We start from the raw sequence: 26,456 nt of genomic DNA on the forward strand, positions 1-26,456 counted from the left end.
ATAGGAACCTGAACATTTTGTTGTTTTATTTTTTTCCTTGAGTAATTATTGTAACATTTCATATTTTCTGCAGTGATCAACCCAAATCAATATCTATCTATCTATCTATCTATCTATCTATCTATCTATCTATATATCTATCTATCTATCTATCTATCTATCTATCTATCTATCTATCTATCTATCTATCTATCTATCTATCTATCTGTCTATCTGTCTGTCTGTCTGTCTATCGATCTATGAGTTAAACAATAAAAAACATCATCCACAGTGCCCTCGTCCCTCATGAGGGAGAGCCCTCTCCTCGGCTCTTTCCGGCTCTTTCCGTGCATGTTGACGTTGCGTTCGTCCCCGCCTCTCCCAGACTGCTTTATGTCTGGCAGCAGAGACCATGCGCAGTCGCCATATTCCGGAGCACACCCCTCCCCTTCAGCCCGTCACAGCGCGCAGAGCCACAGCAGCGTTGCAGGAGGCTACATACCGAACAACGCTACCACTGGGGAGGACCAGTGATACAGCAAAACCAAGACCCCAAAACGAGGACTCGGTGGAATGGATTAAACATTTGAACGCATCCGTCAAGTGCTCGTATTCGTGTTTTACATCGCCGTGCACCGGAGGAGAGGTGGCCTGTTTACAATTTATTTCCTTTGAGCAAATTCAGCAGCTAACGCGCCTCGCCTGTAGTGTGTGTTTAGCTAGCCGGTGATGGATACTGGCGGCTAGCTAGCTAGCTGACGTGCCTCTTCTGTCAGGCTAGCAGCCATTATTTAGGCTAACTCTGCGCGTGCTACTCTGCTTTTAGCACGCGTGGTCATTCCAACGTAGTTAGCTACTCATTGGAAACCCGACAACATGTTAGCGTGTGCGTTAAGTAAGGCACACGCGTAAAACACCGGTGACGTTAGGCCACTAGCTTCTTCTGCCTCGCTAACTGTCACCACATATCATTTGTAATAGTGTATGAGTCGCTGCAAATATTGACACAACTTTGCCTGGTTAATTAGGACCAGCTGATATATTTTTTTTTATCGTGTTGTCTGTTGGTCGAAGTTGAGTCAAAACGGCGCTGTTAACGACCTGCAACGTTATTGCATTCTGTCAGAGAGCGACGTACCCCCGGATTCTCCCTAAATGCATCATCCGGACGCTGCAGGAGACTCTGGCAGCGTTAGAAAGATGGCGCACCCGGCTGTCTTTCACAGGAGGGGTAGTAACACGGGCAGCGGGAGCGGCTCCGCGCTGTCAACGCCGGCCAACCCGGTGGTCAACAACAGCCACGTCCCGGCCGATGATTATCAACCCTCCCTGTTGAACCAGTGCCAACCGCCTGCTGGCTCGTCCTCACCGGGTCCCCATCATATTCCACCCCACAGCCTCAATCTGCACTCGCAGCCCCAGCCCACACAGTCGGTCGGAGTGCAGATAAAGAAGAAGAGTGGTTTCCAGATCACGAGTGTGACTCCGGCACAGATATGTGTGAGCACCAACAACAGTATTGCAGAGGACACGGAGAGCTACGACGACCTGGACGAGTCCCACACGGAGGATCTGTCTTCTTCTGAAATCCTGGACGTGTCCCTCTCCCGAGCTAACGACATAGTGGGAGCAGAGAGGAGCTCCTCGGAGGAGACGCTGAATAATTTCCACGAGGCGGAGACCCCCGGAGCTGTCTCCCCCAACCAGTGTTCGCACCCCCATGCCCTGAACCAGGCTCAACAGCACGGTGGGGCCATGGTGAACGGCACTGTGCACCATCACCATCCTCATCATCCTAACCATGCCCAGGTCTACCCTGGGCATGGCAGCACCCCGTCTGTCGCCCAGAAAATGCCTTCAAACGTGGGGGTCCCTCAAGAGAATGTTTCCCAGGCCGCCGCTCAGCCTGTCGGGGTTGTGGCCCCGGGATCTGTCCCTGGAATGAACAGCTCTGCTTCGGGCACTACAGTTAGCATAGTTAATCCCCAGACCAGCACTGTTAGTAATGTGAATATGTTGAGCTCTGCCAACGTGCCTGTGAGAGGGGGGATCAGCATGAGTGCTAGCGGTAGCAGCGGTGGCTTTCCTCTCAACGTGATGAGCGGAGGGCCAGTTGGTGCTGCTGCAGCCGGGGGTAACCTTATAACCACCACTAATGTCAGCATGATCCAGCAACACCAAAACACCAACTCCAGCGTCAGTATGACCACTACTGCTGCCGGTGTCGGTGCCTCTGGAGGGATCGGACTCTCCAGTGGCACCCAGGGGAGGGTTGGCGCTGCTGTGGTGCATCCTGGGAGTGCCCCAGCCCCTGTGCCGTCCGCTCCTATCCAGCCTGCCCCTGCTCCAGCCCCTGCAGTGGCTACCACCAGTTCTCGCTTCAGGGTGGTGAAGCTGGACTCCAGCTCTGAACCCTTTAAGAAGGGCAGATGGACATGCGCTGAGTTCTATGACAAGGAGACCCCCGCCTCTGCTCCCAGCTCCTCGGCATCCGACGCCGGGTCTCTCAGCATGCGTCAGTTTGTCTCCGAGAGCTTCGCTGGGGCCTCGGAGAGGAAAAGCACAAGTGGTAGTTCTGTGGGTAGCACCGTGAGCACATTGAGTCACTATACTGAGAGTGTGTGCATTGGAGAAGCTGGGGGACCCCCGGCACCCCAGCATGCCCAGGATTATGCCTCCCCTCCTCAGGGCTTTCAAGGAATCCTCCCCAGTGGCTTAAACATGGGAGTGTCCCAGCCTCAAATGCGCCACACGGATATTACCCATTCACACGTGACGGCTACTGCGGCTCCCGCTAACATTCATCATCCAGGCCACCAGACTGCCATCGGTCTCCATACGTCGGCTTTACCCAACCAGCACCTCACTTATGCCCAGGCAGTTGCTAATCAATCCTCAGGCACCACACAGGGCCTAGTCGGTGTTCAGCAGCAGGTAGGCTATGCAACGCTGCCACATCAACCACCTGCTACCCCCCAAGCAGCCGCAGTGCAGGTGAGGCCACCTGAGTACACCCATCCACACCAAGGTGTCTCCCAGGCTGCTGCTTCTCAACCTCTGTCCCACCAAGCTGGATCAGCTAATGGCGCATGTCAGATGATGGGAGGCCCGCAACTTAACACGCAGCCCCAGCAGCCCACCGCCTCCAATATGCCCCCTCACATTATACTACCGGGTCTTGGCCAACATCCTCGGAGCCACCAAGTCCATCAGGACTGCCAGCAGCAGAAGCAACAGTCACTCCCAATGCAAATCCAAAACCCGGGCCAAGTGTCTGCCCCAAGTGTGCCTCCATCCAACCCCCAGAGCGCTCCCCAGGCCCACAACGCTGGGAATAGTGGTAGGATGCTCCCACAGGGTGCTTCGCAGAGCCAGCTGTCTTGTGGTGGCCTGTCCCAGGACCACAGCAGCATCCTGGCCCTAGCTCATGCCGCCCAGGCCAGCGCCCTCTACGCCAGTCTGCCCACCTTCACCACCACTCAGCTGCAGGACGCCCAGCGGCTGCTCCTCCAGCACCAGTTGGGGCTGCCCAAGCTGTCCGGCGGGGAGGCCGGATCTGGATCCACGGCTGGCCAGGGTCAAGAAGCCGAGGGCAACGCCGCTACCGCCAGTGCCTTAACTGCATTCGCTGGTCTCAAGACTCTTGATGGAGAGGAGGATGGGTAAGATATTTTTGGTTTATATTTATTTGATTGTTTGTAATCGCATTTTGGCACAATTGACCCACAGTTTAGCACTAGTCGGGAATCAAAGCAGTTTACAGCGAGATGCTTCCTGTTCAGAGAGAAGCTGGGTGATTTGTCCGCTGTGAGGGAAGAAACGTGTTATTGTTTTCCTAGATAGACTGCAGACGGTTACCAGGCGGCTACTGTCCTCTGTCAGTGGGACACAGAGCAGGACTCGGCTGGCTGTGACGCCTCGTGTCTTTCTTTATCAAGTGGCTGCAGTGATTCGGCATTTCACCTCCTAGCCTGACTAGACGAGACTGACTCCTTGCTTGAATCCTGACTCCTTACAGGGTACAATTTCTGCTGGGTTCACAGTTTGCTGATCGCTCTCGCTCTCTCTCTCTCTCTCTCTCTCTCTCTCTCTCTCTCTCTCTCTCTCTCTCTCTCTCTCTCTCTCTCTCTCTCTCTCTCTCTCTCTCTCTCTCTCTCTCAGCACATTTGTTGTTTTACAAACGGGAAACAAGGCAGAAGTTGTTGAACTAGAGATAGATGATGGGTACGTAGCTGCAAATGTGACAGAAACAAAACATTAGACAATATTTCATTTAATTTTAGGAAGAACTTAAACATTCTCTTTCTTTTGATGAACTTATGAAGAAGAGATGGTGGTTTACTTTTTGATGTAAAAAGTATAGTCCAGTCATCCTTCACCTTCACTAAGAGCTTATTGATTTTATTAAGAGCTCTTTTTCTTTATCTTTCTTTCTCTGTCCCTCACTCTTGCTCCCGCTCTCTCTCGCTCTCTCTCTCACCCCCAACAGAACAACACTCCGAACAAGCTGAAAGTCCAGTGGAATGTTCCCCCTCAACAATCATTTTTAAGAAGTGATTTTGAGGTTTCAGGGGAATTTTAATCACTCAACAGCAGGAAATTGCCCACATTTCAGTCGCTCTTAAATCTTAAGCCTATGTTCCCAACGTCTGAAAAATGTTCTTATGACGTAAGCTTCTCGGATGTGTTGCATGCCAGAGTTATAATTCTAAAGATAATTGGATCACTGGACTGGTCATTACTGGGACTGTGGAGGGTAACATGGTTGTAATGAGTCTCTGAGGCAGTTGGATGGATACTGAAGGATGGCTACTGTTATCACATGACGTTTACCTCTTCAGGAATGTGAAATCTATGGGCATCAGGCGGATTATTGTCTTTGATGATAAGAAGCATTTAGGTGAAACCAAAGCCCTCGTTTCCTATGAGAAAGACCGTCTCTGTGAATTAGGCTCACGGTTCATTTCGCAGTAGTTCACCTGCTGAAGTCGAATGGATGGCTGCAACTGTAAACGTCTTTGTCTCGACGAAAAAACTGTCAACCCAGAGACCACAAACAATTTCTATTCTAAGACTACATTTGAAGTACCGACAAACCACAGCTGTGTTTAATTGGAGCATACATTAAGAAAGGTAAACTGCTGCACAGGATTAGACGTACAAGTGAAAATGCTGAACCTAATAGAGTTTTTTTTTTCTTCTTTTTTTTCTTTTTTCCCTTTGCTCAACATGAATGAGATCACACTGAGGCCCCCCCCCCCCCCCCCCCCCCCACAGAGCTTTTCAGCAGCTGATTGACCCGTCTAACCACCGTTTAGGTCGAGCTTCTTTTCAGTAACCACGATCCACGATTGGTGTTTCTCTTCCATTCTTACCCACATAGCTGTGTGCAATGCTGGGGGAACCTGAGCTGTGGGTGTACTCCAGCATCAGTTTCCTATTCATGACAGTGAGTCTGCAGTGTTTGTTTATCGCTAACAGCATTTATTTAAGTTGAGTGTTAATTTAGAAGTTGGTTGCAGATTTAAAAGTCCTTCATATATCTCTGTCTCACCTTTCAAACCTTCAGATGGAAGATGTGTTTTTATAGTGAGGTAACGCACGGTCTTATTTTTTGTTCTACGTTTAACGTAAAGCACTTTACAAACATTTTAAATTACACATTTTTACCACGATTGGTTTTATTCATTATCGTCGATGTTGTGATGAGATCTGGCTCTGAACTTATTTCAGATACTCTGCTTGCTTACGGTTGTTGCTTTCTAATTACAATACAAATTGGATGTTTTTGAGACGGTAACTTCCAGTTCATACTTTCTTTTCCACGTAACACCAAGTGGCTCTAAGTTGGTACTTTAATTTGTAAGTACATCTGGAGAAAACGTGTTTTTATAAGCAACCATTGAAGATTTAGTCCAAGTACTTTTTACTCCGTTATAATGTTTTCTATCAACATGTAATATGCTCTTAGTGCAGTTCTGTTTTCTGTTGTTTAGGTCTTATCCGAATCTTCATGAAGCGACGTTGGCAATAACAAGATATTAAATTATTTCGAAAAAAAATCCTTGGAATCTAAAATGATAAATTGACGGACTGTTATTTTGGCTTTTCAGTTTCAGATTATTTCGCTCAGACAATCTTTTGCAATAAGATCTTACACATGCAAAGATGAACAATATCATCACTTAATATTGGTTATTTGCTTCGATTCAAATATGTTTATTACTTCCTTTCATATATGCATGTGCCCAACATACGGATTTCTTCTGCTAGTCTGAGACGTCGAAAGCTTTCAACATCAGTATTGTGCTGAATATTAGAAGTGAACGTGGTTGTTATGACTGAAAAAAGCTTTGGGGTCGTGCTCCTTCAGGTTGTAGACATGTTGACTGACCAACACAGAAGTGAAGCCAGGTTTGTGGTCAAACCAGCCTTCATCTTTATGCTGAAGCACCTGCTGTGCCAATGCTATGGTCTCATTAAAATGAATGAGAATGCTGCAACACATTGCCATTGTTGGCCTGGTGTGTGTGTTTGAATGCGTGGGGGAATGTGGCTCTGGCTGGCAGCATGATGCTATCTCTGCTGTGCCCGTTGCTCATTGTGTGCAGAGATCAACGAGATCCCCAAAATTTACAACACACAGAGGAAGTGACCCGACCTGAACCCATCCCAACTTAGTCAGGTCTACTTGTGCTGGCTGAGGACACAGCAGACTGGACCAGATGGAACCAGGCTGAGCAGAGTTGTGTTCCAGCTCTGATAAATCCGGCCGTTGTGTTGCTCCGCTATCGATGGTTGTCTATGAGCATTGGCTTGGGGAAGGTTGTACCATAGACTTTGACAAACCTGATGTGCACATGTTGCAGTCATTGGCCACATCTTGGTTTGTGTAATACTAATGTAACCATACCTTATTAATATTGTGTATTTCCAGGAGCAAACACCCCCTGTTGGTTTGAAAGACTGCTTTCACGCATGTGAAAGGTTTTGCAGACTGTTGTTATCTGCCAATATCCAGTAAAATATGCGATCAGGACATCGGCATCTACAAACACTCTTAACTCAATCACAGTTATTTTTTTATAGCAAATGCACCAATACTGCAGCAGCGTCCGGCTGTTGCCTTTTTGTTTTGTTGTCGTATTGCGCTGCCTCTGGCTTGTCCACAGTTGCACTGAAAGTGTTTCACTAAAAGTAAACGGCATTTGTTATTTGTTATGCTACTGACCCCCACCCCCCACTACACAGACCAAGCCAGAGAACACCAGAACACAGCAGAGCAGCAACGTGAGTGAGTGTGAGAGAGAGAGACATGCACAGGGAGGGATGTCTCGCTACACACCGCTGAATATTTAGTATGTCTGTCTAAGCCGAGCGGTGAAAGCATGAATGGCAGAATGAAACGAGGCGATTGTGGGACAAATGGAGGTTAATACAAACCACCCGTATTTGGATATCTCTGTGTTAATCACCCCTCGTCTTTGTCCTTTGCTTGTTTGTATGCTTTGTGCAGATCCTTCATTGATTTCATTTTCTTTCAGATGGTTTATTTTTCCATCGATAAACAGGATTGTTTCACATAAGAGTGCAGTGGGAGAGCTAATGGTCTGTAATGGAGGATAATGGATTGTGTTTTTAGCCTGCCTTTCATCTATGGGAAAATTACCCACCCACCCCTGAACACACACACACACACACACACACACACACACGCTGTCATGATGGTCTATCCTTGTCGAAAAAAACTGCTCTTGTCTGTTTTTGTTCTGCTTCTTTTTGTAGCTGTTCATTACCGGCAGATGCAATTGGATTGCTGCCTCAACTATTGTTTGTTTATTTATTGTCTTTCCACTGAGGGGTCCTGTAGTGCAGTGATTCTTAACCATAGGGCCGCGGCCCATGATAGGGCCGCGGCCCATGATAGGGCCGCGGCCCATGATAGGGCCGCGGCCCATGATAGGGCCGCGGCCCATGATAGGGCCGCGGCCCATGATAGGGCCGCGGCCCATGATAGGGCCGCGGCCCATGATAGGGCCGCGGCCCATGATAGGGCCGCGGCCCATGATTGGGCCGCGGCCCATGATAGGGCCGCGGCCCATGATTGGGCCGCGGCCCATGATTGGGCCGCGGCCCATGATTGGGCCGCGGCCCATGATAGGGCCGCGGCCCATGATTGGGCCGCGAGCGCCACCTAGAGGGCCGCGAAAAACTTTCAGTTTTGCACTTGTGGGCCGCGAAGGCCGCGGGACCGCATAGGTTATCAATTGAAGACACCAGAGATATTACTATTATCCATGAGACGCTCAGTTACGATATAGCTTCCCACCACCTGGTGGCGGTAATGCGTCAGTCAGTTGTTTAACAAGCTGCAATAAGCAGAAGAAGACACTCAGCTAGCCGCTAGCCTGTAGCGAAGGTTATGGATAAGTTATTAAAAAGAAAAAATGAAGACGACAGTGGTGCCATACCCCCCAAAAGTCTAAATGTGTGTGCAAGTACAACCCTGACTTTCTTAAGTACGGCTTTGTGAACGGAGGCAACGAGGCAGAGCCGAGTGCTCAGTGTGTGGAATGTGAGCTAATGCTATCAAACGAAGCACTGAAGCCTTCAAAAATAAAGCGACACCAAGCGACGAAACATCCAACGCTCGTGGGAAAGTCTGTTGGGCTTCTTGTTGTGTATGCAGGTTTACATACACATGATAATAAATGTCTTTGTGATCATCACATTGTATCATCTCATTTATTTAACAAGGGTTTTGCCTGTTCAACACCGGCATCCTCGATCCCCTCCCCTTCCGTTCCTACGGCTTGTTTGCGCAAATACGTCACAAAACATGTCCGTGTTTGGTATCCCAGCATGCCCAACATCCTCATCTTTGCAAAGAAATCATCGATTTTCTTTCATTTATTATGGTCTCTCCAAAAAGGAGCCCACACACACACACTGTCCAAAGTCGCCATAACCGCTGCAAGTCGTATCTTGCAGCACTTCGACGGAAAAAGACACATTACAGACCCGACAACGTGCTAGCGGATGTTACCATGGAGCTAGTGGCTTCAGGAAACGCTAGTACTTATAGTACAAACCTTATCATCCTCTTCCATAAGCCGTCAACCAACGTTTGCGTAACTGAGCTATTCTCATTCTCGTTCGTGTCGCAGCCATTAAGCGCAGCAAGTCCGCTACTCACACACCATGTCTTCGACCATATATACATCGTTTTTGCAATTTGCAAAGTCTAAAAATAAAAGGAAAATAATATAATATCAAAATATAAAGGGAGAAACACCTTTAGTGTGTCAGAATATCACGTGGTTACCATGTGTCCATTTGGGTCTCCAAATGTCCTTTTAGAGCTCCGCCTGGATCTCTTCATGGAACAAACTCTGTAGAATGGTCATACTTTGTCCAATCTTCTTCAAATTTGAGGCAGTTGTTCACTGATAGTGTAGTTACAGCCCTATACTGTCCTTTACCTGTACAGATACAGCCACCGGCAGTTATTTATACTGAAAGATACTTTTTTATTTTATGCGGACAAAAATCTTAAATTTTTACTGACTCCAAAGGCCCACTGCGCTGTTTCTGTATGACCTACCGGTTGTCTGACACTTTTGATGCATATAGTCAGAGTGGGCCCCGGGACACTTTGTACTTGAAAAGTTGGGCCCCGAGGTAAAAAAGGTTAAGAACCCCTGCTGTAGTGCATCAAAATCAATTGGCTGAGTCATGTGATTTGGTCATGACTGCATCATCACACTCAGAATGCGTTGTCTTGTTGAGAGGTTCAATGTTTGCCGCTCTCTTTGTTTCTTCTGTGTGTATAAGACCGTTTGTAGCGCTGCAAAGAGAAGGTATGTTCTGGTCATCATGTTCCAGAGTTCTATCTCTTCTTGGGTTGATTGGGTTTCTTCCTGCTGCTCCGTATTCACTCTCCTCCTCCTCCATGTCTGCCAGAATCTCGTCACCGTGCCAGGCAGCTGGATTTAAATCTATCGGTGGACACGTTTCTACCGTTACAGGCGTTTATATACCGTCATGACTTGTTTGAGGTTTAACGTTCAACCGCTCATTTCTTATCGTTGGGCCTCAGTGGGCTACCAGTGTCATCCCCCTGAACCTGCAGGCAATGTGCCAAGTCATGGCCGGAATTCCTGTGGCTAGAACACTGTCCAGTCAGCTCCAGGAATCACACACACTCACATAAATGCAGGGGATGACTTTGCTATCAGCGTACGCATTCCTGTTTTTCTTTCTCCTGCATGTCTTTAATGTGTGCTGTACTCATTACTTCCCATATATTGAATTTATTCAGGAAGCCCACACATGCACACGTTGCACTGTGTGTGTGTGTGTGTGTGTGTGAGTGTGTGTGTGTGTGTGTGTGTGCTTGACACGCTTGCATTTCATCTCTTGAATTTTGCATTTAATACTGTTTAAACGGCAGACTGTCTATGTTCAGTGCTGTTCACAAGTCCAGCTCACTCTAACTGCCCTCTTCTGTTTGGAGTGAGCAACAGTCTGAAGTCACACGTTTCCTTTGGTCTCTATCGGCACAGTCACTGCAGCATGAACGCCATCTATTGCCTCCCTGCAAACCAGCTGTTAATAGTGCTGTACTCCCCCCTGCTGGTTGGAATAATTGTGAGCCGCCCACATACACCAGGCACTTCATATTGATAAAAGTCACCTTTTTAGATTTTTGAGGTTAGCATGAACTAGTTAATCGCTACTTTTCTAAAAAAGAATGCTGCAGCTGAGAGTGAGTCTGTGTGCTGGAGCTCCTCATGTGCTTCGACTTGAGAATCAGTCATGCGAGAGTTATTGAGGTCACAAATCAGTTGTTGGAGTCGTTAACGTCACAGAAATGTGACTAGTTATGAAAGGATGAAAGGAACTCATGAGCAGTGTTGCAATCCAGTCACAGGAAGTGGTAGGGAGGGTTGAGGAAGGGCTGGCAGGTTAAACTTCTCACAGGCAGAATGAAAACATGTAGAAAAATAGATAATGTTACAGTACAAATTCCTTATTAGCTTGTATATCATGTTAATGGTAGTGGGTATGAATGCCATCAATAGATTTGTCCAGTGCAGAGTTAAAACAGGGTGTCTGATGGTTGGAAGATGGAGTTGTGAGGGGGTGTGAAGGGTCCTGTGTGATGATGGTGGTTTTACCTTTAACTGAGTTCATCATGTGCTGACTGGTCAGAGGTCTGGAGTGAAAGCTGTGATGTGTGTTTTCATTGAGCCATGTTTGGAAGCAGTTTGTGAGAGGCTATTTTAAGGAGCCTTGAATCAAAGACTGGATACGAGTCCCTCTAGTGGCGAATAATAAACACTACATGACAGAGAATAACTGAAATCATTTTAAGGCAAGAGCTTGCGTTCTGGCTTTGTTAAACGTCTCTTTTCCTTGTAAGCAATGGTTATTTGAAATTAAGCATTTTTCTCCAGTTGCAAATGAAGCCCAAATACTGTGATCGTAGTTCTGTTAGGTCTGTGAGCATCACATTGTGTCTCAACAAAGAGTTACGCCCATCTTATGTCACAGTTCCTCTAAATATTTGAGGAGAATGGTATGACGAAAGCTTAAGGGAGGAAGAAAAACATAACTTGTTCTGCTGTTACATGAATATCATTCGCGAAGCGCATCATGACCACATCAGTGTGAATTCCACTACCTCATAAACATAACCTTTGCTTCAGCGTGACACTGAACAAAACCAATCAAACTCCTTCTGTCCTAATTAATACCAAACAGAGATACAAGTTGATGCAGACTTCACGTGGCTTGTTTAGTCTGAATTTTTATGCCATGTCAGACATTCTTTGGGATCGGCAGGGCACAAGAAAGGAGACCCACCGGGTGTGGGGTTTAGGTTTAGGTGATGGCATTCTGGCAGAAAGTGAGCACTTAATAACAGGAAAAAACAGCAGGTCTATTCAGGTTTGTGAAGGTTTAATTAGCAGTAAGGTGTGTGTTGGCTCTAGTATTTTCCACTAGGTGGCAGTGTATACCTACCTAGAAAATAATGGAGCAGTTAGTCTCTCAATGTTGGTCTGTGATTGAGTCAGCAGTTTTATTTTATATAGTTTATAGTATAGTATATAGTATTTTTTTAAATGAGGTAGAAAACTTTTCAAAGCAATTTTTTTTCTATGAGCAGAGCTGCCATAATGTGGTTTCTTGAATGTCAAAAAACATGTAAAATGGAGTCTAACAGCTAAATACTATCGTATGTGTAACTGTGCTATGCTGAGGAGGGATTTTAATGAATCAGTTTTACTTGAGTGCGGTAGATTGCGGGTAACGGAATAGCTGCGTAAAGTTGTCCTCCGGCTGTTGCAGTCAGAATATTTTGTCTGTTGATTGAGTAGCAATGCTGAACCAACTGGTCTCATTTTATTTAAAATATGTCAACAATGTTCACAATATAAACTGATTAAGTGCTTATTCATAAGTTGGTTAAGATGGTTCATGAGGTTGCATCCTTTTATAAGGAGCTCCCAAGTTCAGGTCCACTGTGGCAGAGAACATGCATCTCCAATCAGTTTAATCTGCTTACAATTATGATGTCTGTTGATAGTTGTAGTGGACTTTGGCATTTATTTCCACATAACCACAAACCTTTCCTCTATTAAGCTCCTTGGTACTTTTCGTTTAGTTTGTTGTCACCATTTTCTTATCATACTCTCTAAGGCAGCGTGTAAGGCTGAAGACTGTAACTGTGAACGGCATTTATTGCAAGATATTTTAGACTACGTGGTGTGACGGTGGTGAGACTTTCTGTGTTGGCCTGTGAAGAACTACAGGAAACGGTTGGTGTGTCTGCAGCTAAGCTGTGTTTTTGATGGCGCTGCTGTCGTCACAGATTCCGGCCCTGACGGTGGAGTCGTCGTCAGTTAATCCACTCACTGCTCTGTCCGTCTCTCTTCCCTTCTAATCTTGCACACAAATGAGAAGGCAGATATATGGGTCGGGGCTCGCCGCCTAACTTTTCCAGAGTTATTGAAAAATGAGGCAGAAATGTAAAAAAAAAACGAGGACCATGATTCTTTATCTTTGAATCCAATTAAAGTCATAAATATGGACTCTGCTGGCCCGCAGTGACCACATATGATTAATAGAATCTCTTTGCTTTGAGGCAACATGGACATTCTTGGTAGTCGGAGATGTTTGGAAGACTGGAACAAATCGAGACGGGCGGTAACATCGGTTTTCTGACCGTTCAGTGACCTCTCAGTCTGTCTGTTTTCAGGGATCCACCCCAAATTCACATAGAATTTATGAGGTATCGTGTATTTCTAGAGGTGTTTAACCATAGAAAAGTTATTAATAATATATATATGTAAGGAAACATTTTCTAGCTTTGAACCTGTATACGTTTACCAGTTTGTTTTGCGTAATAACAGATTTATTCTTTCATTTACAGCAACTGAGCTGTAGAGGAAACTATGTCGTAACCACCCTGAAATTTGACATCAGTGTCTGTAGACTCTAACTAGCTTTCCATGAAACGTGAGCTTGGAGACACTTTGGGGGTTATAGGAGGTACAAATGACAGACAAGGGAGACCATTCGTCAACGTGTATACCTCATCAGCTCACAGATAGTTAACACATGGTGTTAATGTTGTCGTATACGCTACAAGTGCATCCAGCCACAGCTGCTGGTGAACCGGCGGAGATGCCTGCAGATTATGTTGGAGGAGGTTCGTTTGGGATATAGACTGCACGAGGGAGAGATGACTCACTTGGTCTTGTGGTTCGGTGGAGTATGAAGAGAACAGCCTCCTACCAGCCAACACAAACACACCGTTATCACCGTCAGCTTCAAGGTGTGTGTGTGTGTGTGTGTTAAGCTTTATGACCCAGACATCAGTGTGAGAAATCTATCCTCCATCAGATTCTAAAGGATAAGAAAACAGATGTTCAGTTGAAATTGAAGGAGATAAATGGAACTGTTCTTATCGGTGGGGCACAACAGGCATATCTTGTTTTGGTTTCATTGTTGGTATCAGGATATTCCTCCGTGCTTTATGACTTTCAAAATCCACTACCGGCGCCATTGAATATATAAATATTCTCGGAGGTGTTATCGTGTAACAGTGGCCTATTTGGAATATACATTTTGAGTTCCAGTGTTTGAATTTCAACTTAAGTTACATTGCAAATCTCAATTTAACTGCAGGTACATTCTATAAGGACATATGCGTCACTACGTTCACCGTCCAACCCAACAACAATGGGCCTTCTCTCCTCGTCTTCATCGCTGCTGTCGGCATTGCCTCCATCCTCTGTAGTCTGGACTCAAAGCGCTGTGTGTTCTTTGGCTGCTAATCCTGTTAATGCCAGGTTTCACTCCACATTACTCAAACCTTCTGCGCGCACACACACACACATACACGCACGCACACACACACACACACACACACACACACACACACACACACTTATGTAACCGTATGTGTGAGACAGGGGGGGAGATTTGGTGGGTGTTTCAGCGACTCCATAAACTATGCAGATAGCATTGAGCAGCAGCACCAGCAGGATGTCTACCAACTATATCATAGTTTCATTTCTTTAGTCTTGAATCATTACAAGCATGTTCCAGGACCCCACCTGTGTTAGATTTTGCATGTCGAGCCCATTTTCTAGCTGTAATTTTCACGGTTCCTTTGTGTCGGTCAGACGGTCCAGTAGTCCTGCTATGGTGTGAAGAGCGAGAGGATACGTTTCCTTTAATCATGCAGTCATATGTATTTTACATATCAACACACATTTGAACATTTTTCCCTCCCCGTTGGGTGTGCCTGAGTTTAGTACAGAGCGAGCACTGAGGACTTGCTGCTGTCAGCCCAAAACGCTCCAATAGCCTCTCTCTCTCTCTCGCTCGCTCGCTCGTATGGAGGCCAAAATGGCCACTCATCATTCCTCCCTTGCCTCGCTGACTGACTGACTCAGTAGCTCTCTGTGGTTCTCCATAGTCAGGGTGTGACTATGGAGAACCACTGCCAGGGCTTACTGGTAAAGTCTATGTGTGCTTTCCACTATCAAACTACAATTCAGCAATTCAATAGGCCTCATCTCTGGGACATGCCAGGCCCCTTTTATTGACTTGCATTTTTCCTCACAGTGGCGGAAACGGGCTTTCATACATTTCGCCATGTATTTATATAAAAAAATAAAAATAAAAATATATATATTCTGCATTTCCCCCTGCGCCCCACCTGTAATATTACTGCACTTCCACCGCGCCCCTCTAGTGGGGCGCGGTGGAAGTGCAGTAATATTTTTTACAAAGTATGCTTTTGTTTAGTAGACGACATGCTCATGGCTGCATACGTTAACTCGTGTTTTCAGTCGCTATTTATTTGTGTTATGTGCATGATTAATCATCGGAGCCTGGTATCTGTTGTGTTATTGTAGATGCAAAATAAAAGCATCACGCTGAGACTGCACGGCCTGTTTTGCACCTCGGATGTGTTCAATAACTAGTTGTGGTTGAAAGTTGGATGGAAATTGTCGATATTTCATGTTGAACTTGTGTTGGGGGTCCATCCATCCAGAGACTGCATGTTAGGATGCAACATAGGGAATGTACAGCCTTTTGAAATGTTTTCTATTTTCCAATTTATTTAGTTCATAAGCAACAAGTGTTGCTTTTCTTAATAAAAAGCGAGGGCTGAGGCTTGATTCAAGGTGTTTAAAACATAGACTTAAACTAGAGTAAAGTGCCGTTAGCAGGCGGCTGTATGTAGGACCCCGGCCACAAGTCACGTGATACCGATTCACCCCAGCACATGGAGTCTGTTAGGACAAGTGAAATCCCCTTCATTATGCTCATGCCTTACCTGGTGTTTCTTGGCCGGCTGTCTCTAAGCCGGCGGAGGCCCTGCGAGTGCACGTTGTGTTTTCTGTCTGCCGAGGCACTAAGCCATCTTAAAGGGAGAAATGACAAGATAAGACCCGGCGGCACAGGGCTGCTCGTCTATCACAAAGAGGACTGGCACAGAAAACTACAAGGTGTACAAAACACATTCATTTTCAAACTGCCCAACTAAACCAACCGAGTTCAAGATTCGGGGCTGCGTTTGACGAGATGACCAAACCAATCCAGAGAGCTTCTGACCTCTCGGTGATTCTGACAACCTTTTATGTGACACGGCTGAGGTTGAGGCGCCACGTTGTTTGATTGCACATCCGTGTCCCCGGCTGCAGAGGGCTTATGGCGGAGGAGCAGGGAAATCACTGGGCCACATGCTAATCTCTGTTGATGCTTTATGTAACTCCCAGTATCACATGATCACACGTCACCACCCGCCCAGCTCCTGTCTGTACTCGGTAATTCACTCGCGAGTCAAATGGATGACACAGACGGGGGAGAAGAATGAGCGGCGCGCACACACACACACACACACAAGTCATCACAACCTGGCACGCTCCCGTTGATTTCCCCCCCCCACGCAGCCGTAGGCCGCGGCCCAGATCCGCTCACTGAATTTTAAGAAAAGGAGCGAGTGGGGTGTCAGAAAACAGCCAAACAAAAGACGCTCGGGGAAGCCACTGCGCTGATACTTTTGGAGTGCACGTGATCCTGCTGCCGGATGGCTCCGCGAGAGTGCGGGGGGGCCATGACGAGATGGCAATGAAGCTTTTATTCCGGGAGCTGGAGCAGCATCTCAAGAGGTGAATATGAAGACGGGGAATCTCCAGAGGGAGCCGGTACAGTGTGGTGCCGCTGCTTGAGCCAATCACTGCAGTGGCTGCACACAAAGGGCTGCGTGGCTATAGTGTCCTTTTCATTCAGTCACTCTTGGCTTCAGGGTGCAGCGTTAACTCTGAGGGGTGTGCGTTAATGTATAGTTGACTATAGAAACGTGTGGAAACGTAGCCGGTGTATGTGTGTTTGGTGTGTGTGCCAATTAGTACTACCTCCATGGGATTGTGAGTAATCAAACCCGCAGCATGCTTGTTTTTTGCTTGCCGTATTCTGCCTCTTTGTAACGGCTCTGTTGCCGTCGCGTTGCTCCATCTGGTCCACAGTTTCACATTAAGTCACCTTCTCTTCTGCAACAGTATAGCAGCGTGTACATACCACAGTAGAATGGCTTACAAACAGGAGGCTTGCTCCTTGTTTTGTTATTGCATTGTGGCTAAAATGTTGCAACCACTCAAACTTTTTGTTGTATATATTTTGTTATATCCGTTTTAAATGTGTGTCCACGTATGTACTTAAAATGCACAACCCATCCTTGACATGTGACCCTTTTTTTAAAAGTGAAACCTCTCCTCCCAACCTCCACGTGCTGTGTGTGTTTTTATTCCTCACAGTTGAACTGGCTATTTGAGCCCATCTTCTCGGTACGTGTGGTCAATAAGCCGGAACTGTGCTGTGATACCCAAATAAGCCTGCTGGCTTTTTAAATATCTTTAAAAGCCCCTTAACCTGTGCTCTGCCTTTTAGGGATTTGAATATTTCTCATTACTACGCGCATCATTGGAAGCTTTGTTCTGTTCAGGAACTCAATACAACAGCGACACATCAGTAGGACACAGTACCTCAAGGGCTGGGTTTTAGAACCTTTTGAGAGTGTGTTTTAACACGGACGTCAGTATATCGTTGGTATACGAGTATCTTCTGTGGACCTGACCATAGGTCAGACCGGCCAACGCCACGACCCCTTTTGGGGAAAATAAATGCGGTAAACGTCTTGTTTATCAAGGTATCATGGACGCTCAGGAAAGGTTGCAAAATAGTTATTAGATGTCTATAAAACAAACGTTTAGCAAGAAATAAATGCAAACAAACCATTTTTCCTCGTTTTCCATGCCAGACCAGATCTTTTTTTATTTTATTATCTTAACATGTGGCTTTTTGTCAATGTCTCTACGTAGAACTTTTCTTAGTGTGTGTGTGTGTAAGAATGACAAGAGCGTGTGTGTACAGATGATTTTGAGGTTTTTGGGTGTGCATGGAATGTGTGAGTGGCCTTTCAGACAGGTGCAGGGAGGTGTGTGTATTGGAGGGAGTCTTAGTTAGGGGATGTCTGAGGTGGGAACTCCTGTGTGGAGGAGTTTTCGGTGTTTTCTTCCTGGCCTAAAGGCATTTTGGGTGTGTGTGTGGTAATGTTTGAGTCAGATTGACCTCATCGACTCAACATGTCCATTATCGTAAAAGACATTTAACAGATGTGTGATCTCCCATTAGAAGAGGTTTTTGGAAGTGGGATGTTGGTGCTATGATGGTGTTTTATTCCAGCTTCACTCTTAACAGCCCGAACGTCTCGTGTTTGCTCTTGGTGGTGTGGCTCAGCCCCACGAGGCTGCAGTGCACTACATGGCCACATGGGGGCATCATAGGAACACACGTAGCAGCACTGCATGGATGTTCAGAGCATTTTGGTTGAACACCTGCCCATGGTTTACTTCTATCTTATCATTATCCTCTGGATACAATGCTCTCCTTACTATAGATGGGTGTAAATTAGATGTATGAACTTTTTGTTGTGGGCAATGTTGAATGCTGGAATAATTCCTGTCCTACACTGCCAGAGAGGGCTTTTGGTGAAGAATACTACACATTCTAACATCTCTAAAATTGAGTTAAATGATGTAAAAGAAAGCACATACACACCCTCCAAAACGTTATATATTCACTAACCTTCTGGAGTAGAATAACTGACCCCACATGTTGTTTTTAAGACTCTAAAACTAAATGATTAGCAGAGGAATTCCCTGTAACTGTTACTTGTTATGGAGATAAACCCATTGTATCTCTGACGTAATAAAGGGTAGATTGCTGTGTTTATAACGCCCAAATCAGCACTATCAGCTGGTGATTTCACATTTAAACAGGAGCTTAATAATGTGTATTTTCGCTGTAATTCAACAACTCTAAAATCTCGCCCTTCCCCGGCCTGTTTTTCAATAGTACAGCTCTTTCTTCTTCCCTTTCCCATCCGGTTCTCCCCGGTTCCATCCACCTCCTCTCCGCTCTTGGAATATTTTATGCAAAAAAAAAACGTGTCAGCTGAGCGGCAGGTGGGGGCGTGTCTGAATAGTTTATTCAAATGAGCTCGCTCTCGACCAATCGGAGACCGGGCTTTCTCGGAGCGTCGCTCGGATAAATTATGCTGGTTTGTGTCCCGAAGCGGCAGATTTTTTTTTGTGCGTGTTGTGCAGAGAGATGAGCTGACCTTGGATTGTACTCGTAGAAATAGCCTGCGCGTGTGTTGGATGTGTTTCTCGCGGAGCTGGTCGCGTGGAGGTAGAGTCGGGACACGCGGCTGGTTTTGTTAGCGGACTGTGTGGTACACGAGCAGCATGAACACGCCGTGCTACACCGTGGCTGCTATGGATCTAGGCGTCTACCAGCTGAGACATTTCTCCATCTCCTTCCTGTCGTCGTTATTGGACGCGGAGAGCGCGCACGTGAAGCTCGACAGGAGGTAAAACACGGTGTTATTTTAGGGTTTTACCCGTGCATTGTCTTTTTTTAATACACAGCTCTGTGTGATGGAGGTAGTGAGCAGGGTGGTGGATGCAAACTGTGTTGTTGTACCGACATAAACTCCTCCATCCATGTCCTGCAAAGCGTTTCCAGAGGCTTCCGGTAGCCGACCCCCTGTTTCTATGAAGAGAACGGAGGCTCCGGTTATGCGTGTTGTTTTAATGTTTTAGTAATTTATTCTTTCTTTCTGTTTACAGCTCGTCAGGAGCCAGCGTTGTGGCTATAGACAACAAGATCGAACAAGCAATGGTGAGTTTTTAACTTGTTTTTATTTTCTTTACACTGTGGGAAATGTTTTATAACAATAAATGATGTTCATAAGGACAACATTTAGGGATTCATCTGATAAGTGCGTCTGTAGTTTATTACTTGCTCTTATGCATGTTTTAATATATAATAAATATGAGGAGCATGGAAAATAGTGTGTATATTCATTTAAATCTGTGGCAACAATAAACTAGCTTTTTATGAGGTGTAAAATGATTATTTGGTATTTTACTGTCCTTGCTGCTTCAGAAATAAATTAAGTGATGACTGGGCAAATAAAAGAATCACTTTATGCTAAATAAATCTTTTTGTTAACATTACATTTGTTGTCTCACTTTTACAATATGATTGCAAACCCTTTTCCCCAGAAACGGTAGATTTTATTTTCTGTTTCGCTCTTCGTCTCTGTTGTTGTCGCTGTTGCTAGGCAAACTAGAAGGCTCTCACGCATGGGTATAAATATCTCTCCCTTTGATTGGCCCACAGCATAAATTTGGGCCGGGTTAATGACGTGTCACCCTGGGAATATACTCATTCACGTTTTGTCTTTATCTGTTGTTATTACTTTGAATATATTTGAGTTTCCATTCATGTCATTATGCATGTTCACTGTTGATGCATATAATACGTAACATTGTGTTATAAATAGCTTGTTCCCTGATGTATGAAATGATCACTAGTCGTTACACAATTTAATATTCATTAGCTTATTCCTAAATTGAATACATGTTTGATATGTAAGATTTCAGTCATTTGCAGTACAGCATTTTATGTGTATTTTATTGTTATGCAACTGCAGTTTCCCACCTTTTTTAGGGTCAGGACCAGGAGTTAAATTTCTCCTGATGCCAGAATTACATATGAGGAATAACTTTGAGTTATAGATATTGGACCACGGGTTAGAGCCTGACCTTTTCCTTGTGAATTTGATGAAATATTCCGGTCATGAACCTGTATCTCCGTCTGTCTCAGGACCTGGTGAAGAGTCACCTGATGTACGCCGTGCGGGAGGAGGTGGAGGTCCTGAAGGAGCAGATCAAGGAGCTGATCGACCGTAACTCCCAGCTGGAGCAGGAGAACACCCTGTTGAAGACCCTGGCCAGCCCGGAGCAGATGGCCCAGTTCCAGGCCCAGGTCCAGACCGGCTCCCCGCCCGCTGCTCCGACCGCGGCCACACCGGGGCCCCCCAGCAGCGTCGCCCAGCCCGCCTTGCACAGCTCTGGCCCATCAGCGTAGCCGTGCTCTTCACAGACTGATGGACAGTTTTTGTTTTTTCACAGTTCTGCTACAGCAGCAGAGCTAAAAACCTTTTGCCTTCTGCAGCAGGAGGTTCCGCTGTCAAGACAAGAATTTGCACATATTTATCTCTCAGAAGGATGCATCCGGCGGGACGAGCGGCACGGCGGTGGAGGGCGACGACCTGGAGACGCTGCGTGGGATGAGGATTGAATCATCGAACATTTTTGCCAAATAACCCTTGGACATATCAAATAGAATGTCATACCAAGAAGAAACAAAACTGCTTATATTGACAATATGCTTAGATATAGATTAAAAAAAAAAAAAAAAAAAATCACTGTGCCTGTGTCTGGATTTTAAGTGATGTCGATTTTACTGACTGCAGAAGAGTAGGAGGTGGAGGATTGTATGGCTGCCTTTTTTTTTTTTTTTCTTTCTTTTTTTTTCTTTTTTTTTTGCTGAATGATGTAAATAAAAGTGGTTCTCTCTCAAGGCTACGGTAACGTTACAGGCGTGGAGATTTAAGAGGGAGAAAGAAAAGCCTTCTCAAAGCGCCTCATTCTCGCCCTGGACTGAGCTCATCATTGCTGTTTTCTCAACCCTGCAGCGGCATGTGATTTAAACCTTATTCGACAGGGTTGAGACATTTGGGCTACGCTGCATTTTTGTTTATTTTCCTAAAAGTTTGATGGGCAGAAGATGACTATGTATATTTCTGTATAGTGTAAGTACCATGTAAAATAGTGAGGAGTAAAACCAGAGGTTATCTTGGTCACACAGGTGGAAGGTGCCAGTTCTTGCCCGTCTGTGTCTATTTTTAATGCTGTATTTTCAACACTGCGGATGGACAGGAGTTTAGGTTCTTCAATTGACGACACACAGCCAACAATGTTGTCCATATCCCTTGCTGCAACATAAACTTACTGAAGAAAATCTTTCACTTTTTTTTTCTCTGGAGTATTGCACCTTTTATGATTTTTTTTATTTTTTTTTTATTTTATTTTTTTGAGACAATGAAGTACTTTTGGATGAACAATATCTTAAAGCTCAACATTAAAATAAAAATACGCAAATAGTTTTTTTGTTTTTCATTCTGTGTATCGGTTGTATAATCGTGTTCTGTGCATGTTTTTGCAAAGACCGGATGAGATATTGTAAACATACATACCACAATTGCACTTGACAGCTGCACTCCACAACTTTCAATAAACATGCTTAAGGAAGAATACATCTACCTGGTCAGCATCTCTTTCCTATGAAACCCGAGCCTCAGAGGTTTGACGCCGAGAATGCAGTCGTGTGTGTGTGTGCGTGTGGAGTCTTGCTGCTTCCCACACACATGGCTGTAGCTGAAGTCCTCCCTCCTTCAGGGTGTTAAGTCAAGCTTAATGACGGCCTATGATGTTGTTGAACCCTCTTGTTAGTGGAGAGATAAACGTCACAGCCAAGTGGTAATTGGACCATTTCCTTGGAAGTAATTTGCACTACTTAAATTCAGATAATGCTATTTGTTTTTGGCATGATCTGTCAACAGGACAAGCGTACAACTCAACAAATATGAATACGATTTGTACTAATAATGGATTGATGAATACGTATTTTCTTTGCGTTTGAGTGAAGGGAATTCCTCCGGACTCCATCTTTGTCTCTAGTTTCCTGTAAGTAGTACCAAACTACATTTCTCAAGGGACTTTCATTTAAATTAGGAAGTATTGGACAGTCTAAATATATTTGTGGTGGCTCTTTCACTGATTCTGATTAATGAACTCAACAGATTAAAAACTAAATCACTGAATGGATATTAGATTTTCCCAAAAGACAAATATGAGTCCAATAATAAGCTAAACCCTTCAGTATTACAGGAAAACTGAAAGATCCTGAGTGACAGTGATGCATCTCACATGTATCCCCATCGCTTAGTTGTTCTAGTCTCACATTTACAAGGACTATAAAAGATATCCTCATGCTGCTACATATAGTAGTGCCATGTTGTAGTATGAGCCGTTCATTTATGCTTCGGTAATGTTGCCGTAAAATTACATTTCCCCAAAACTTTGCAGAAAACTGATAAAATTACCCAACTTACCTTTTAGTAAAACTTTCAGGAAGTACAGACCTTAATAAGTGCCCAAACTGAACACTGTGTGTGTGTTCGTGTGCACTGATGAAGAGCGAGTCCACAAAAAGAAGTAAAACTTAGCGCTCCCTAAATTTTTCACATTTATTTGAAAAAAGATTCTTCTCACACAACACAGACGAACAGTTGAACAGACAGATATGGCACATCGTCAGCAGGAATCACTGGCTGCACACACGAGTCAAGACGTCATACACACACATAAATAGGTGCCGAGTGAGTAACGAGACACGCATGTTCTCCAGCCGGCGTGGTCTTTAGACTGTCCATAGAAAAGCTGTCAGTACCACAGACTGCAACACTGTAAACGCTGATGGAGGGAAGATGTCCCGAGGAGGAGCGGGTGGAGGCGGTAGACCGGGAAGCTTCTCTCTCTCTCTCTAAAGGTCTGCTGGATCCGAAGTTTTGGCGTCAGTCTCTGGGCCTCCGGAGGGGGGCGGGGGTGTGCAGGTGTGGGCTAGCCAGTGCTCAGTGAGGGCATGGGGGGGTTACGGGAGTCCGGACGCTCCTTCTGCATCACATTCCCATACGGATGCTCTGGATGATCTGAAATATGGCTGAGAGCACAAACCCCGAAAACACAGAAACAAAAGTGTTTGAAACAGTGAATGTGCCACATAAACACATATTAATTAGCTTACTGTCAATACAATCAGAAACAGGTGCATACCTGATCCACACACAACAAATACAAAGAGGGCAAGCAGCCAGGGACCCACAGGATACTTCTCCTCTTGTGGTCGCTGAGGAGGAAAGAAAAAAAAACACAAATATAACGTAAGCAGAGCTTAACATGAACTTTTTAAAAGTGGATGCTGGCCTGGCATCAGCTTGGTTGCCACAACTGAAAATGTGTTCGCTATTTTTAGTTATATTTTGAGTAATTCGTATGCTAGGCGTGTAGATGTCAGTTTAATTCTGAAACAGGAAAAATCTTTCTTCCAGTTACCTGACAAAATGATTTGTAGTTCCTGATACTTTACATGATTTGGATCTTTTAAAGGGTATCAGCCAACGTGCATGACCTTAATTCCTGGTTTGCAGCGTTTGAATCCAGCAAGTCAATGGCAACAAAAGGCCGATACAGTAATTGGTTGCCAACTTCTTCAAAAACAAATTGCGTCAGTACATTTGCATTACTGCTACGACAGAAATGTGACAGATGCCGCAGAGCGAAAGTGTACAACAAGTTGAACGTGGATAGATTCACAAAGAGGTTCCTTATTCACACCACTTGCTCAGATGTTGTTGTTGCACCCGCTTGTTGCTCGGGTTGCTCTTTCTCCTCAAACCTGCCACCGCAGATTATTGTCTTGTTTTGCTCCGTTGCTCACCAACATGTCCACAATAACAACTCCGCGGTTGCCCGGAAAACAAACCCCAAATATGTAATTACGCACTGAAAAGGTGCTGAGCTCGTGTGGAAAAGATGAGTGGAACGGCATGAGTCGTCAAGTCTAGACCGTCTAGATTTAGGGAAACACATCGGATGATGTCATCTGTTTGGACATTTAACGCGTTTGTTTGCTGTTGGAAGTTGTTAAAGTCTGTGATGATCTCGTTGATGCTGCAAGAAGTGGAAAACAGAGCCCCAATATTTGACATTCAAGCTGCTGTTTGAACTATATTTCGTAACAGAGGATAAAAATAAACTGTCAGATTGGGATCGTTGAGTTGTTGGCAAATTGGTCATGTATGAAGAATTGCAAGATGTTTCCCAAAACCTAAAGATATCCACTTTCCAAGTATATAAAACAAATAGAAGCAGCAAATCCAAACAAATGTTTGGTGAACTGGTTTGATGAATAAATGAAATGATTATCAAAATAGATGATTACATTTTCTCTCAACTGACTAGTTGATAATTAAGACATTTAAAATGCGTATACTCTGGACACGTTCATATCACAATTACACAAACAGCAGCTAATACATCCAAACTGTATGGCTCGGACATATGCGTGGTTATGATATTGATAAAAACTTGATTAATGAGTATTTTGTTCCATTACATGTGTAAAAAAATGTTAGAATTGTCCAGAGTGCCTGTTGTTTTGTATAAGCATCAGTCTAAAATAGCAAAGGTACTCAATATGATATATAATATAATATATTTCACATTTTAGTGTTTTTTTTGTGGCATTCTTGCTTTCAAGAAATTATTAAAACAATACACATGGTTCATTTTTGATCGATTAATCGCTTGACCTGTGTACTTTTGAAAAGTGCTCCACACTAACATTCATCATATATTCAGTGCATCGAGCAGCAGCACTGGTCTCAGTTATTTCCCATCCTTCACACAACCTGCTCATCTTTTCCCTCTCACTATTTTTTACTCCAAACACAAGTAACGTCTTGCAGGAGGGGCGGTGACGAGCAGAGTCAATCAATTTCATTTTTAATGAGACAGCTCAGCTCGGTGGGTCACAATGAATCCTGCACATCTCGCGGAGCACGTTGCTGTATCACATATGTTTGCAGGAAACACTTTGACGACCAGCTGGCACCACCAGAACCACCACCACCATCATCCTCCTCCTCCTCATCATGCTGCTGTGTGCACACCGGGGTGAACGTCACCTATCTGGGCTAATGTCATGCTGGCGTCTCGCTGTCAGCTCACCAGCGTCTTGGCCACGTTTCCTCTCTGCGTGATGTTCTTGCTGTGTTTCTCGTTGGCCATGCGGATCCTCTGCTTGGCCACCATCTTCCGGACCGATTAATTAAAAACCCGGGATAAAATGAATCTTGATTATTTTTTTCCTGAAGCTGCGGGCTGTCGACAGCACCCCCCCTGCATCAAGCTAGGAGACCTCTGACACGATATCACCGGAAACTTGATTAATTTAATTTCAAAATAAGAGCATGGGATATTAGCGGTGCAGAGTTGGCGTTTCAAGAGGAAGCACGTGGAGGCATTTTGTATTTTTTGTAAACGGCAGCACGTGTGTTTGTAGTCGCTACAATTGTGGTCGAGTTTTCCAAATTTTCAAAACAAAGTATGCGTAAAGTGTTTTTCGAAACCTTTATTCTGAAGGTAGTGACAGGAACTTACGGGCTTCATTTTGGTTAACTTCACGCGAGAAAGGGGTTCACTATGACATGTTTTATAAAGTAAACCAGCAGACAGCAAACACAGCTGTGACTGTTGCCTGTAGGAGTATTTAAAAACTTAATAAACTGGAGTGTATTTGTCATCATGTTTTCTTACCAACAGGGTGAGAAATCCGTCTCATCCTCCAGAGCTACAAGAATATTGTTCTTTTTAGAAAATTGCAGTTCTGGTGCATTTTTTTTTTTTTTTAATGAGACA

The 26,456-nt window shown here is 44.9% G+C and overlaps 2 protein-coding genes across 2 annotated transcripts; one reads left to right on the forward strand and one right to left on the reverse strand.

Annotated features, from left to right (window-relative positions):
- The first annotated feature begins 509 nt into the window (after positions 1-509).
- On the forward strand, positions 510-22,209 carry LOC306783712 (TSC22 domain family protein 1-like). Its single transcript, XM_079277487.1, has 4 exons — positions 510-625; positions 1,106-3,641; positions 19,695-19,746; positions 20,737-22,209. The coding sequence occupies exons 2-4, from the start codon at positions 1,135-1,137 to the stop codon at positions 20,998-21,000; spliced, it is 2,823 nt and encodes a 940-aa protein (XP_079133613.1). The 5' UTR covers positions 510-625; positions 1,106-1,134; the 3' UTR covers positions 21,001-22,209.
- Positions 22,210-23,579: 1,370 nt separating this feature from the next.
- On the reverse strand, positions 23,580-25,904 carry serp2 (stress-associated endoplasmic reticulum protein family member 2). Its single transcript, XM_079277163.1, has 3 exons — positions 25,767-25,904; positions 23,811-23,883; positions 23,580-23,697 (listed from the first exon to the last, which is right to left on the reverse strand). Exons 1-3 carry the CDS (start codon positions 25,848-25,850, stop codon positions 23,657-23,659), a joined length of 198 nt encoding a protein of 65 aa, XP_079133289.1. The 5' UTR covers positions 25,851-25,904; the 3' UTR covers positions 23,580-23,656.
- Positions 25,905-26,456: the final 552 nt, after the last annotated feature.

Source organism: Melanostigma gelatinosum (genome assembly GCF_949748355.1).
Source record: "Melanostigma gelatinosum genome assembly, chromosome: 10".
NCBI lineage: Eukaryota > Metazoa > Chordata > Actinopteri > Perciformes > Zoarcidae > Melanostigma > Melanostigma gelatinosum.